The 13,142-nt window shown below is 43.6% G+C and overlaps 2 protein-coding genes across 3 annotated transcripts in view; one reads left to right on the top strand and one right to left on the bottom strand.

Moving 5' to 3' along the window:
- Positions 1–8,156, top strand: part of LOC129818920 (ral guanine nucleotide dissociation stimulator-like) — an 82,687-nt gene extending 74,531 nt beyond the window's left edge. For both annotated transcript variants that reach the window (XM_055875274.1, XM_055875273.1), the window contains exons 11-17: positions 92–213; positions 536–628; positions 1,120–1,345; positions 1,667–1,741; positions 2,502–2,759; positions 2,881–2,995; positions 3,313–8,156. In XM_055875274.1, coding sequence (XP_055731249.1) covers positions 92–213; positions 536–628; positions 1,120–1,345; positions 1,667–1,741; positions 2,502–2,759; positions 2,881–2,995; positions 3,313–3,488 — 1,065 coding nt within the window. In that variant the 3' untranslated portion in view covers positions 3,489–8,156. The remainder of the gene's footprint in view (positions 1–91; positions 214–535; positions 629–1,119; positions 1,346–1,666; positions 1,742–2,501; positions 2,760–2,880; positions 2,996–3,312) is intronic.
- Positions 8,157–8,304: 148 nt separating this feature from the next.
- On the bottom strand, positions 8,305–12,908 carry LOC129818283 (zinc finger protein 501-like). The gene is made up of 2 exons (XM_055874027.1): positions 12,866–12,908; positions 8,305–12,436 (listed from the first exon to the last, which is right to left on the bottom strand). The coding sequence occupies exons 1-2, from the start codon at positions 12,906–12,908 to the stop codon at positions 11,013–11,015; spliced, it is 1,467 nt and encodes a 488-aa protein (XP_055730002.1). The 3' UTR covers positions 8,305–11,012.
- Between the last annotated feature and the right edge of the window lie 234 nt (positions 12,909–13,142).

Here is a 13,142-nt window from a genome sequence, read left to right as displayed (position 1 = left end):
TGAATATAAAGTGTGATGATGATTATGGTGATTACAATGATGATGAAGATGTGAGTGCATATTGATCATTTTCTTTCCTCTGGTTTTATAGGAGTTTGAGGTGATTGCCCAGATCAAGCTTCTGCAGCTGGCCTGCAACAACTATAACTTCACCCGAAACAAGCGTTTCCGAGAGTGGTTCTCCGGTGTGGACAAACTCACAGAGGCTGAGAGGTAAGAGAGAGAACAGGTAGTATTCTGTTACAAATACATGAAAGAGTATTTTCACACTGCACCAGAAATAGATTGTCGTGGGTGTGAGGAACAGTAGGGGGGGAAGAGAGGGAGACTTTGAAAAAAAAGGAGGAGGAGGGAGAGAGACTCTGAAAAAAAGGTGGAGGGAGAGAGACTCTTTGAAAAAAAGGAGGAGGAGAGAGAGAGAGAGACTCTTTGGGAAAAAGGAGGAGGGGAGAGAGAGACTCTTTGAAAAAAAGGAGGAGTAATAAAGACCGGAACACACAAACACATGCTCTTCTTTGTGTGTTTTTTTCCACAGCTACAGCCAGTCATGTGAGATCGAGCCACTGTCAGAGTCAGCCTCCAACACTCTCAAGAAGAAGAACACAGGAATCATCAAACGCTGGAGCGAGTAAGTCAATAAATATTATTGCAGAAAGTTATTTCTGTTCAATAGGTGCTATATATGATTTACAGTCTATTTGTGTCAATGTGTTTTAACTCATTCTTCACGCTCTTCTTTTGTCCCACTCTTGCTCTCAACCTGCATTTTCTCTTCCATCGCTCCCCTCTCCCTGTCTCTCTCTGTCCCTCTGTCTCTCTCTGTTTCTCTCTGTCTCTCTCTGTCCCTCTCTGTCTCTCTCTGTCTCTCTCTGTCTCTCTATGTCTCTCTCTGTCCCTCTCTGTCTCTCTCTGTCTCTCTCTGTCCCTCTCTGTCTCTCTCTGTCTCTCTCTGTCCCTCTCTGTCTCTCTCTGTTTCTCTCTGTCCCTCTCTGTCTCTCTCTGTCTCTCTCTGTCCCTCTCTGTCTCTCTCTGTCTCTCTCTGTCCCTCTCTGTCTCTCTCCCCTCTCTCTGTCTCTCTCTGTCCCTCTCTCCTTCCCATTTCTTCACTGCCTCTCTCAGTCGCCAGCCTGCCAGCTCAGAGCCAGGCTGCAGCAGTGCGGGCAGCTCCCACTCCAAGTCCTTTGACCAGCTGCGTTACGCCCCCTGCCTGGGGGGCTCGGGTGGAGGTGGAGGAGGTGATGGAGCGGACTCCCTGAGCGTCACCTCCGCTGGCTCCAGCAGCTCCGATGTGGAGGAGATCAATATCAGCTTCATCTCCGACTCACCCGATGTCCACGAGCGAAAGGTGTGAGAGAGGAGATCTATATATCTATTTATTTAATTTATACAGGAAAGTCAATTAAGAATATATTCTTATTTACAATGATGACCTGTCAGAGGACAGGGATGTATTACTACGAGTGTGTGTTGACATCTGTAAACGGGAAGTTGCCCCACCATGTATGATGGGGATGTCATATCTCTGAGTCTTGCTTTAAAGACCACAATACCAGTATGATCACTATAGCCATACTACTGTCTTAGCATTGTATAACTCTTCCATCCCACAAGAAAGAGCTCATGTGAGGCCCACTGGTGACTGTAGCTCTTAATTCCTTTTCTGTAGACCTCCACGCCTTCCGTAAAACATTCCAATTCCACGTTAGGGAAGTGCGGCCCCTTGCCTGACCTGGCACCCACGGTACTATTTAATACTTCCTGTACCATTTCTCTGTTTCACCTGTGCTAGCCTGTGGTGCAGCCATTTCACACTGCCATCAGAGGAGTGTGCTGTTTGCACTGTCTATCTGAGTGACGTCACCATCACATCACCCCTGTAGCCATTTTGTGTATGGGCAAGAACGGCGTGTGTGTGTGTGTGTGTGTGTGTGTGTGTGTGTGTGTGTGTGTGTGTGTGTGTGTGTGTGTGTGTGTGTGTGTGTGTGTGTGTGTGTGTGTGTGTGTGTGTGTGTGTGTGTGTGTGTGTGTGTGTGTGTGTGTGTGTGTGTGTGTGTGTGTGTGTTGAGTAGTTTCCGAATGTGTGCAGGTGTCGATTTATTCATGTGTCTGCTCCCTTTGATCACCGCTGCACCTTGACCTTTTTGTTTTGACTGGTTGTATTTGTTGTGCCTTTGGTGAAGAGTTCACCTTGTATCCATAGTAACAGTTCACCTGGTTGCACATTCTTCTGTCCACATATTTCATTGTGTTTTCTACATTTTATGTGCATGTCATGTTAGTAGCAAGCACTCTTGGGGATCCCATTAGAGAAAAAAACGCCAGCCTCAATTTCAGTGTTCCCAAGTATTTGTCTTAATTCACTGGAATTCATTCAATAGTTTCCAGTCATGTTAAATTATCCTGTTTAAGATGCATTGCTTTCCTTGATTGCGTCTCAATATTCTTAAGTGGTACTGTGATCTAACCTGTGCTGCCCCCCTTCTCTCTCTGTTTCTCTCCAGTTCTGGGAGTCCACATCTCTGTCCTCCTTGGATGCCTCTGGTCTGGGCTCTGGCTCGGGCTCCAGTAGCGCCTCCTCCTCCTCCATGTCCTCCACGCCTGTGGCAGGGGCGGGCTCCCGCTCACACAAGCGCTCCGTGTCGGGCGTGTCCAGCTACTCGTCGCTGTCACTGCCCCTCTACAACCAGCAGGTGGATGACTGCTGCATCATCCGGGTCAGCCTGGACGTAGACAACGGCAACATGTACAAGAGCATCCTGGTGAGCTGCTGCGTTGGTGTTGAATATGATAGATTAGAAAAGAGAATTTCCCTGCCAATGTGTTTAGTGGTTGTGAGGTCTGGTTGAGCCAAATGTCTTGTGATCATCACATGATCTCCAGGTGACCAGTCAGGACAAGACGCCGGCAGTGGTCAGGAAGGCCATGGTGAAACACAACCTGGACCGGGAGAGAGCGGAGGATTACGAACTGCTGCAGAAGATCTCTGAGGAGAAAGGTCAGTCAGCTGTTTGTCACGTTCACTCAGGACTTACAGTAGAACCTGAAAGATACAAACCTCAAAGTTCATGCATTTTGAACTACATTTCACACTTACAAACATTTCAGCTTTCCCCACACCCTCCATTCTGGACCTGTTTGTATCTCTGGTCACACTGTCATTTTTAGAAATACCTGCACACGCCTTGTCTAACAATTTCTCGTTCCATCTTCTCTAACAGATTTTGACATTCTCTCTTGCCTGTTGTTTCAATGTGCCTTTCAACCATGCCAGTGTTTCTTTTGCACCCCCCCCCCCCCCCCCCTCCTCCACAGAGCTGAAGATTCCAGACAATGCCAACGTTTTCTATGCCATGAACTCTTCGGCCAACTACGACTTTGTCCTGAAGAAACGCGGCTTCCCCAAGGTGGGCCGGACCAAGCACGTGGCCAGCTCCACCCTGCCGCGAATGAAGCAGAAAGGCCTGAAAATCGCAAAGGGCATCTTCTGAGGGGCAACGCCATGTCACCAGAAACCCTCACCCACCTACCTGCTTCCTGCTGGGCTTTCTGGGTGCCATCTTTGAGTGCCACCCCTGCTGTGCGATGGTAGAGGGGCCTGTTGCCAGCTTGGCCGTGTTCAGCATCTGAGCGTGAAAGCCTCAGAGGGCTAATAAAGCTGAATGGAATGGAAATCCCTATTGGCCAATGAACTTGCACTCAACTCCATTTTGCGAGGCAGGCGACTGCCCTTGTGGAAGTAGTGACTCTGTGTGGATGCTGTGTATGCTTACCCACATCTGACCCCTCCCAGGTGTTTCCTAACCAGGCTACAACCCATGTTCAGGTCACTTCCTGTTAGCTTCACAGCTCTCTGTGGACGTCCTAATCGAGAGGGGAAAACCTGAGTAAAAATATAACTATGTCGTCTAGGTGCGTAGGGAAATGAATTCCTCCCCTCTAAAGGAGTTACACTCCCTCTAGTTTCTACAGACCTCTCCCTCAGCAAAGGTTCAGGTACTATTTTTTTAACACTCCTTTCTAGACTACCATCAACTGCATCTGTTTCTTTGATGTTCCGCGACATGTGGACTGAGACAGATGGACAGATGCTCAGTACTGCCAGCTAGCAGAGGGAAATGCGTTCCAACGAACCACTAAAAGGATTTTGGGAGAGAAAGGCCCCTACTGGATAGATACATCTGGTTGTTAACCAATCATCAGAAACTTTACTGCTTTTAACTCCTCACTGCTAATGGGAACATGTCCAGTTTGTTAAACTAACACTATTCACACAAATAGGGCATTATTATTACTACAAACATTCAAAATAGCTCATTTTGTCACTGCTTTGATGCGGTGGCACTCTGCATTTGTGCATTGCGTCTTATTTCTCCAAGTGGTGCTAACAGACAATGAAATGCTACAGCCAGCCCGCTCCCTCCCTCCCCTTTTATTTCATGCCTGATGTCTTTCAGTTTCACACTAGAGTTTGAGAGAGAGGCTCTCTCTTGACAGCGAGGCCAACATGAAGGAGTAGGCAGCCTTGAGGACTCAATGATGATAGTTCATGGAAATAGTGCAACTGAGGCATCCAGCATCCATTTTGGTTCAGTATTTGTTTTAATGGGTGCATTTCTGGGAAGCCAAAAAAAGTGATGTGGCCAGTTAGAGTACATTATGGTGACCTGAAATGCACAATGTCGGGCGGCCATTGCGGCTCAAACGTGATGGCACTAAATGGCTTCTCCTCGATTGGCAATGCCTTAGAGAGTAGAACTGCCTACATGTGAGCCGAATGGCACAAAATGGCTGTTGTTGGCATGGTGACTACTCCCTCAGATCATCAAGAAAGTTAGAAGTTAGCTCCGAGCCATTTGGACCCCAATGTGTGCTAGACCCTCCTTTTTAACTAGAAGTGCGTGTGTGGGAAGTACTCAAGCACTTGGAAAGAGAGAGATGTATGTTGTATTGTGAAATGAAGAGTGGTTTTTAAATGTCCAGTCTTTTTGTTCCCTATAGTGTAAAGAAGAAGAAACGAGAATGAAAGGTCTGTCCCTTTTGTTTGCTCCCTTTCTTTTTCTCCTTCATCAAGGCCTTTTGTCCTTGTGTACCAGGGTTGGAGGTCAACTTCATTTCAATTCAGTTAATTCAGGAGATAAATGAAAAAGAGGAAGAGAAAGTACAACTCAACTAAAACTTAGTCAACTCCACGTGTGCCAAAGACCGGTGGACGATGATAAAGTATGAAGTGGTTTCAGGAGCACTGAGATTTGAAGTGGAGGGGGTGAGTTTGCCTGCTGTTGAGAGGCTCAGAAGTTGTGTGATTCTTTGTCTATGACTATGATTGAAGATTATGTGATGATGAGTCCTTGGTTTGTAGTACCCTATGTCTATCCATTTCCTACAGTATTGCAGCCATTGGATCAAACCTAATATCACTATTTAACAGCAGCCATGACAGTGGTGTTGTGGATTACAGTGTTAAAACTCAAGCCTTTGCTCAAAGAGTTTTCTGTGACTTTTTGACTGTGACCGTGTCACACTGAGTACGGTTACATGCACACAATAATACAAGTATTGTGAATAGTCAAATTAATATAATAGTTTGATTAAAACGTTTACATGCTTTGCAAGAATAAATTATTTCCCTCATAATTCTGTTTACATGGACACATCTGAAATCAGACTACCTGGTGGGACTTTGATGAATGCAGAATATCAGAAATCAAAATAAACGTTCTACCACAACGACCATGTTATTTTTGTAAAGCATAGTTGATTCTGAGTTCGGACATATAACGTTTATGTGAAAACGACTTCTAAGATGTGTACTTTTAGTTTTTCCTAACTCACTTCACTCGCGCAAAAGAAGGAAGCTCGCCCTGCTTGCGCTAACACACACACACACACACACACACACAGATCAAACACATCACTATAACTGATTAAAGCATTTACATGTCCTACATTTTTAAAAGATTGCTCAGAAAATCAGGTGTTTTAATTGGCGTATGCTTACTTCGAATATGACCGTATGCCGATTTAAGATGAGCAGTATAAGGTGTTTACATGACTAATGCCATACTCAGCCTTCTGCCATAATCAGTTTAACATCAAATTATTCATGTGCATGTAAACGTACTCAATGTGTCATGTGCAAGACAGTAAATGTTCTAATAGGGACATGGGATTGGAACTCTATCAGAAGGCACATCTAAACTGGCTATACTTCACTTTATAGCCTTTTTACACTATTGTGCTAACCTGAACCGTAGTGTGCTGGCTGGATCTGATATTTTCTTTTGACATGGTACATAACCAGGCCAACACAGTACAGCAAAAAGGTTATGTCAAATGCCACAAAAATCCTATAACACGCCACAGGAGTCGTCAGTCTACATTTTCCAACAAACGCTTGATGTGCCTAACAGTAAAGCCATGGAAATGGTTTCATGTGCTATGATGATCGTGTTTCACATGTCAGTTATCAGAAACATGGGTGGTCATATTTATCGCATGTTAGTACTGCATTATGAATGCATTACGGCAGTATAATATAAGTGAAGTGATTTTCATGCTTTCAAGTGTGCTGGTTGGTGGTGGTGTTGAAAAGGACGCTGTATGTTTGTGAATGTTGGGGTCCGGTAGTCTACTGTGATTACATGTGATTTGCTAGACTTCATATTAGTGGTGTGATGGAAGTTGCCCCTAAGCCCTGATTCAAGGTCAGCGTCTATTTCTACATCCTATTAACAAGATTAGGATTTGTGTTGGGGAAGCTGAACCTGGATCTGCAGTTAAATACTTTTTGTGGTTGATCAATGAGTGAGGGATGGATTCTTTAACTGGAGATCCTTAAACTTTTGTGCAAAATCATGCATTTGTGTCAATGGGAGATTTACACTTAAGTTTCCAGTTAATGCCAGTAAGCGTTCATCCCGGAATGTGTGCTTATTTTTTGCTAATGTCTTTGTGCCCTCCCCAGCTACCCAGCCTATCTACACTGAGTGTACACAACAGTAGGAACACTTTCCTAATACCGAGTTGCACCCCCTTTTGCCCTCAGAACAGCCTCAATTCGTTTGGGCATGGACTCTACAAGGTGTTGAAAGCATTCCACAGGGATGCTGGCCCATGTTGACTACAATGTTTGTCATAGTTTCAAGTTGGCTGGATGTCCTTTTGGTGGTGGACCATTCTTTATACACACAGGAGACTATTGAGCTTGAAAAACCCAACAGCGTTGCAGTTTTTGACACACTTAAACCTGGCACATACTACCATACTCTGTTCAAAGGCACTTAAATATTTTGTCCTGCCCATTCACCCTCTGACTGACACATAAACAATCCATGTCTCAATGCTTAAAAATGCTTCTTTAACCTGTCTCCTCCCCTTCATCTACACTGATTTGAAGTGGAGCTTTCAACTGGATTCACAAGGTCAGTCTGTCATGGAAAGAGCAGGTGTTCTTAATATTTTGTACACTCAGTGTATATATCAGAGGTTGGAGAGGGGGATCTGACAAAAAGATGTCAGCATTTCAAGTTTCACAAATGCTAGTCTGTGTGTGTATGTGAGACACACACTCTCTTCTATGTCTATGTATTGTAAATTTAGGGCCAAAGACTGCACCTCTCCACGAATCCCTCTAAGTTAGTCCCTCTCAGAAACCCAGACTGATCAGGAATATGTCATCTTGCCTCAACCTCTTACAATGATCATCCTTAAAACCTTCGTGCCATCGCTCTCCGTCACTGTCAAAGGCTCTGAACTTTCTAACGATTACCTGTTCAATGTTTTTTCTATGTTCTTTTTGTATTTTTTGTATATTAAAAGACTCAATGTCCTTTGTACTTTAGATTATTTTCTTCATTTTCCTGTTTTGTGTTTGCTGGCTTTATTTATTAACTTGTAAATACTTTTTTGTAGCATTGTACATTGTTTCTTTTCCCATGCAATTACAAATTAATATATATGTAAATATAAATATATATGCGAAGTTTATACCACAGTATTTGTGGATCAACTTGTCTCCATATCCCGTTGACTTTGGTTGCTTTACGTCAATCCTCTGTCGTTTTTGTATAATGCTCAGTTTTGATATTGCTTTCCCCCTTATTGTGTTGTTTGTAATGGAGAAAAAACACCTAATAAAAACTTACTGTGTGTCAAAACATTTGCATATGTCTTCGATGTACTATACTGTATAGTACTTATACTGCATTATTAGGATACCCCACAAAAAAAGAACTTTACTTGAATGGGTATGGATAGGCATTCACAACAGCTTTAGGTTTGACATGACACCATTGAGGGTTGCAGTATGGTTCATCAAAATCTTTATTTATTGAACATCTATGAAGTGACATTTTCAAATTAAAAGTCCCTTTCAACAAAATATACAGGTAACTGGCAAAATAAAGGAAACTTCAGTAAATGAGGGATACAAACTTTATTGAAAGCAGGTGCTTCCACGCAAGTGTGGTTCCGGAGTTAATTAAGCAATCAGGGGCACAACTTTAAATGTCTTCAAAAATGGAAGACAAGATCAGGTGGGACCATTCTAGCCAATGAGAGGGCAGATACGCCTTGTGAACAACAGGCACACCGGTTTCCACAGCCACAAAGTCAAAATTGGCTATAGCGTAAAAAACTAAAATGTGCTTTTTGGTCTTAATTTAAGATTAGGCATAAGGTTAGCAATAGGTTTAAAATTCCATTTTAAGAAATTATGAAATAGGCGGGTTTATGACTTTGTGGCTGTGGTAACGAGTGACGACCAGACAACTCCGGTATAAAGTGCAGGGATGTCACGTGTCCAACTTGTATCAGTACATTCCTAACAATCGAATCATTACGAAACTTCTATTTGAGCAAATAAGCCATTCAATCTTTTGTTAAACAAATTCGAAACACTCATTGACCTCCACAAAAAAACTCTTTGCTTGGTGTGAGAAAAAAACACCACCTGCTGGAGAAGACAGATTTTGGGCCCAGTTATCACTCTAGTCTTATTGCCTTTAAAATAGGAGTCTAAACGGAGCATAGGGGGGTTTAAAGGGTGTGCGTGTGTCTCAGTCACCAGATCTCAACCCAACTGAAAACTTTCTGGAGCGGCTAAATAGACCTCGTTTTGCACCACCATGATCAACAAAACACCAAATTATGGAATTTCTCATGGAAGAATGGTGTCGCATTCCTCCAGTACAGTTCCAGACATTTGTAGAATCTATGCAAAAGCACAATGAAGCTGTTCTGGCGGCTCGTGGTGGCCCAATGCCCTATTAAGACACTATGTTGGTGTTTCCTTTATTTTGGCAGTTACCCGTATCAATAAACAATACATTTGACATCAAATCAAAAGCAAGCTCTGTGTACAGATACAAGACATCAGTACAAATGTCCTGTGTGTCTAGTACAGCTAATGAGCAGTGACTCCTGTTGCCAGGAACCCAGTAACTCTTATCTGTTAGACATGTGGGCTTCTTGCTAGTTCAAAAACTAATTCAGTCAAATCATATTCAACAAAGAGCAGTGGGGTATCTCAGTTGTTGTTACTCTGTCTTCTGTCTGATGCCCATTCCCCACACAAGTCATTGACACTAAAGGCCGGGATTCAATCCGATCACGCATTTGGAAAACGCCTTTACAGTATGCATTGCTGACACAAAACATTGCCTTTAAAAATATGCATTGCTGATCTGATTGAATCCTGGCCTGACACGGAACCCAAACCGTCTGCGCGCGTGGGCCATCGTGCATAAATGTATTTTGTCCCCCCACACCAAACGCGATCACGACACGCGGGTTAAAATATCAAAACAAACTCTGAACCAATTATATTAATTTGGGGACAAGCAAAAAAAAGCATAAAACATTTATGGCAATTTAGCTTGCACTTGCTAGCTAATTTGTCCTATTTAGCTAGCTTGCTGTTGCTAGCAAACATTATATATATATTTTATTTTATCCCCTTTTCTCCACAATTTTCGTGGTGTCCAATCGCTAGTAATTACTATCTTGTCTCATCGCTACAACTCCCGTACTGGCTCGGGAGAGACGAAGGTCGAAAGCCACGCGTCCTCAGAAGCACAACCCAACCAAGCCGCACTGCATCTTTAACACAGCGCGCCTCCAACCCGGAAGCCAGCCAATGTGTCCGAGGAAACACCGTGCACTTGGCCCCCTTGGTTAGCGCGCACTGCGCCCGGCCCGCCACAGGAGTCGCTGGAGCGCGATGAGACAAGGATATCCCTACCGGCCAAACCCTTCCTAACCCGGAAGACGCTATGCCAATTGTGCGTCGCCCCACGGACCTCCCGGTTGCGGCCGGCTGCGAATGAGTGTTTCGAACCCAGAGACTCTGGTGGCGCAGCTAGCACTGCGATGCAGTGCCCTAGACCACTGCGCCACCCGGGAGGCCCTGTTGCTAACTAATTTGTCCTGGGATATAAACATTGAGTTGATATTTTACCCGAAATGCACAAGATCCTCTACTCCGCCAATTAATCCACACATAAAACGGTCAACCGAATCGTTTGTAGTCATCTCTCCTCCTTCCAGGCATTTTCTTCTCTTGACTTTATATTGCGATTGGCAACTTTCATAAATGGGTATAACCAATGAGGAGATGGCACGTGGGTATCTGCTTCTATAAACCAATGAGGAGATGGGAGAGGCAGGACTTGCAGCGCAATCTGCTTCAGAAATAGAACTGACTTATATTTTAGCCCTTGGCAACGCAGACGCTCGCTGGCGCGGGCGAGCAGTGTGGGTGCAATAATTGAATAACATGTATGTCTAAATGTATTTTGCAACGCTCGCGGTGTAGTCAGCCTGTTAGGCTATTCACCCTGATTTGCTCCTTATAAATATAGTAGCACCCGTCGACAATTGTCTCCATCTTCGCTATTCCTTGTTTCATTGGATGACCTTGGTTACGTGGTAATATGTCCTAAATTACAGTGTCTACACAATGTTACAATGTAATGAGTGCTTGAGTAGTTCTTAGACCAAATACTATTTTACACTCAAGTAGTTTTTAGAAAGGCTACTTTTACTTCTTCTTGGGTGACGGTGCCTTTGTAAGGACTCCTTCGTATTGAAGCATTTGCCCCAACCATGGCGCCTATAGAAATGTTCACTCGGTTTTCGGTGTGACTTTTTTTATGTGTACCTAATGCACTTGATGAAATATAGCATTTTCTACATACAGGACACACATAGGATTTCTCCTCTGTGTGTGTCCTCATGTGAACTGTCAGAGAAGCACAAGCTGCGAAATTTCTCTCACAAAAACTGCAATTAAGAGGTTTCTCCCCTGTGTGCCTTCTCATGTGCACTTTCATATCTGAACCACGGAGGAAACATTTACCACAAACATCACAACTATGTGGTTTCTCACCTGTGTGAATCTTCACATGCAACTCCATGTGTGCTTTCTGAATGAATCTTTTGCCACAGAAGCGACAGGGATAAGGTTTCTCCCCTGTGTGGCTCTTGATGTGAACTTTTAGATTAGAGCTACTGCTGAAACCTTTGCCACAATGAGGACATTGATACGGTTTCTCCCCTGTGTGGCTCCTGATGTGTTTGTTCATATTAGAGCGGTTGCTGAAACATTTACCACAATATGAGCATTTGAATGATTTGTCCCCTTCGTGAATCGCCATATGCATTATTAGTTCAGTATTCACAGTAAAACGTTTACTACAAACATGACAAGAAAACCTAGTATCAATATGAGTTTGGAGATGTTCTTGCATACTCTCTGTGGAATCAAAGTGTTTTCCACACACACCACAAAGATGGTCTTCATCCATTATATGTATTGTCATGTGAGTAACTAAAGAAATCATGGAGATAAAAGACTTCCCACAAACTTTACAATAACAAAGAGGCAAAGCAGGACTTTGAATTACACTACTAGGTGATTTCAGATGGGACAACTCCATGGATATCCTACCCTCATTAGTACTGAAGCAGGACCATTGTCCTTTTACAGTCTGTATTCCCATTAATCCAAGTGACTGAGGCCCTCCTCTCTCCCTCTGATAAGCATTATTTTCAATCTGAGCTGCAGAACACTGTGGGTTCGCAGCAGAGAGGGGCCGGGAGTCACTGGTTGGGTCTGACACACTGTTCTCTTCATCAGTCTCTGTGTTAATCTGTTCAGTTGAGGTGCAGGGAACAGGGTCTCTCTGTCTGTTTTCTACACTTTGGGTTTGGTGAAGATCTGAGGACTGACTTGGGTCCTGATCATTGTCACTTTTCACAAAGGCAGAAGAGAATATGAAGTCTTCCTCTAGCCCTTGAAGCTGCTCTTCCACTTGACTGGTCCTGAGTTCTTCCTGTTCCTCTTTAACCTCCTGCCCCAGATTGGGGCTCCATTCCTTCTCACAGTGTTGCTGCTCAGGGGGAACCTCCTCTTCAGAGACAGGGAGCTGCTGGAGGTCTGGAGAAGGAAATCAAAACGCTGACATGAGACAACTTGCTCCTGGTCACCAAAAGGCTATTATAAAGCCTTTGTGTTCCCGTCTGTTCTATTATAAAGCCTTTGTGTTCCCGTCTGTTCTATTATAAAGCCTTTGTGTTCCCGTCTGACCTATTATAAAGCCTTTGTGTTCCCGTCTGACCTATTATAAAGCCTTTGTGTTCCCGTCTGTTCTATTATAAAGCCTTTGTGTTCCCGTCTGTTCTATTATAAAGCCTTTGTGTTCCCGTCTGTTCTATTATAAAGCCTTTGTGTTCCCGTCTGTTCTATTATAAAGCCTTTGTGTTCCCGTCTGTTCTATTATAAAGCCTTTGTGTTCCCGTCTGTTCTATTATAAAGCCTTTGTGTTCCCGTCTGACCTATTATAAAGCCTTTGTGATCCCGTCTGACCTATTACGGCCAATGTGTCAGACTCAAAGCTCTCTGTGTTCATAATCCTTGCTGGTGAGACTGTGTTGGAAATCTTTGAAACGTTAACCTTCATATTATCGAGAAATAATTTGACAAATACAAAAGATACTTACTATAAGCGTTTTTAACACAGAGTCCCACAACACTTTTTGAGCTACGACACTTTTTGAGCTAATAGAAGCTGGGAAGGAAAAACAACTATCTTGGATCAAACCTGGGTTACACAAAATACCACATTGGGAATCTGTGTTAAAAC

Source organism: Salvelinus fontinalis, chromosome 21 (genome assembly GCF_029448725.1).
Source record: "Salvelinus fontinalis isolate EN_2023a chromosome 21, ASM2944872v1, whole genome shotgun sequence".
Taxonomy (NCBI): domain Eukaryota; kingdom Metazoa; phylum Chordata; class Actinopteri; order Salmoniformes; family Salmonidae; genus Salvelinus; species Salvelinus fontinalis.
This window is presented reverse-complemented; position numbering and strand designations above follow the sequence as displayed.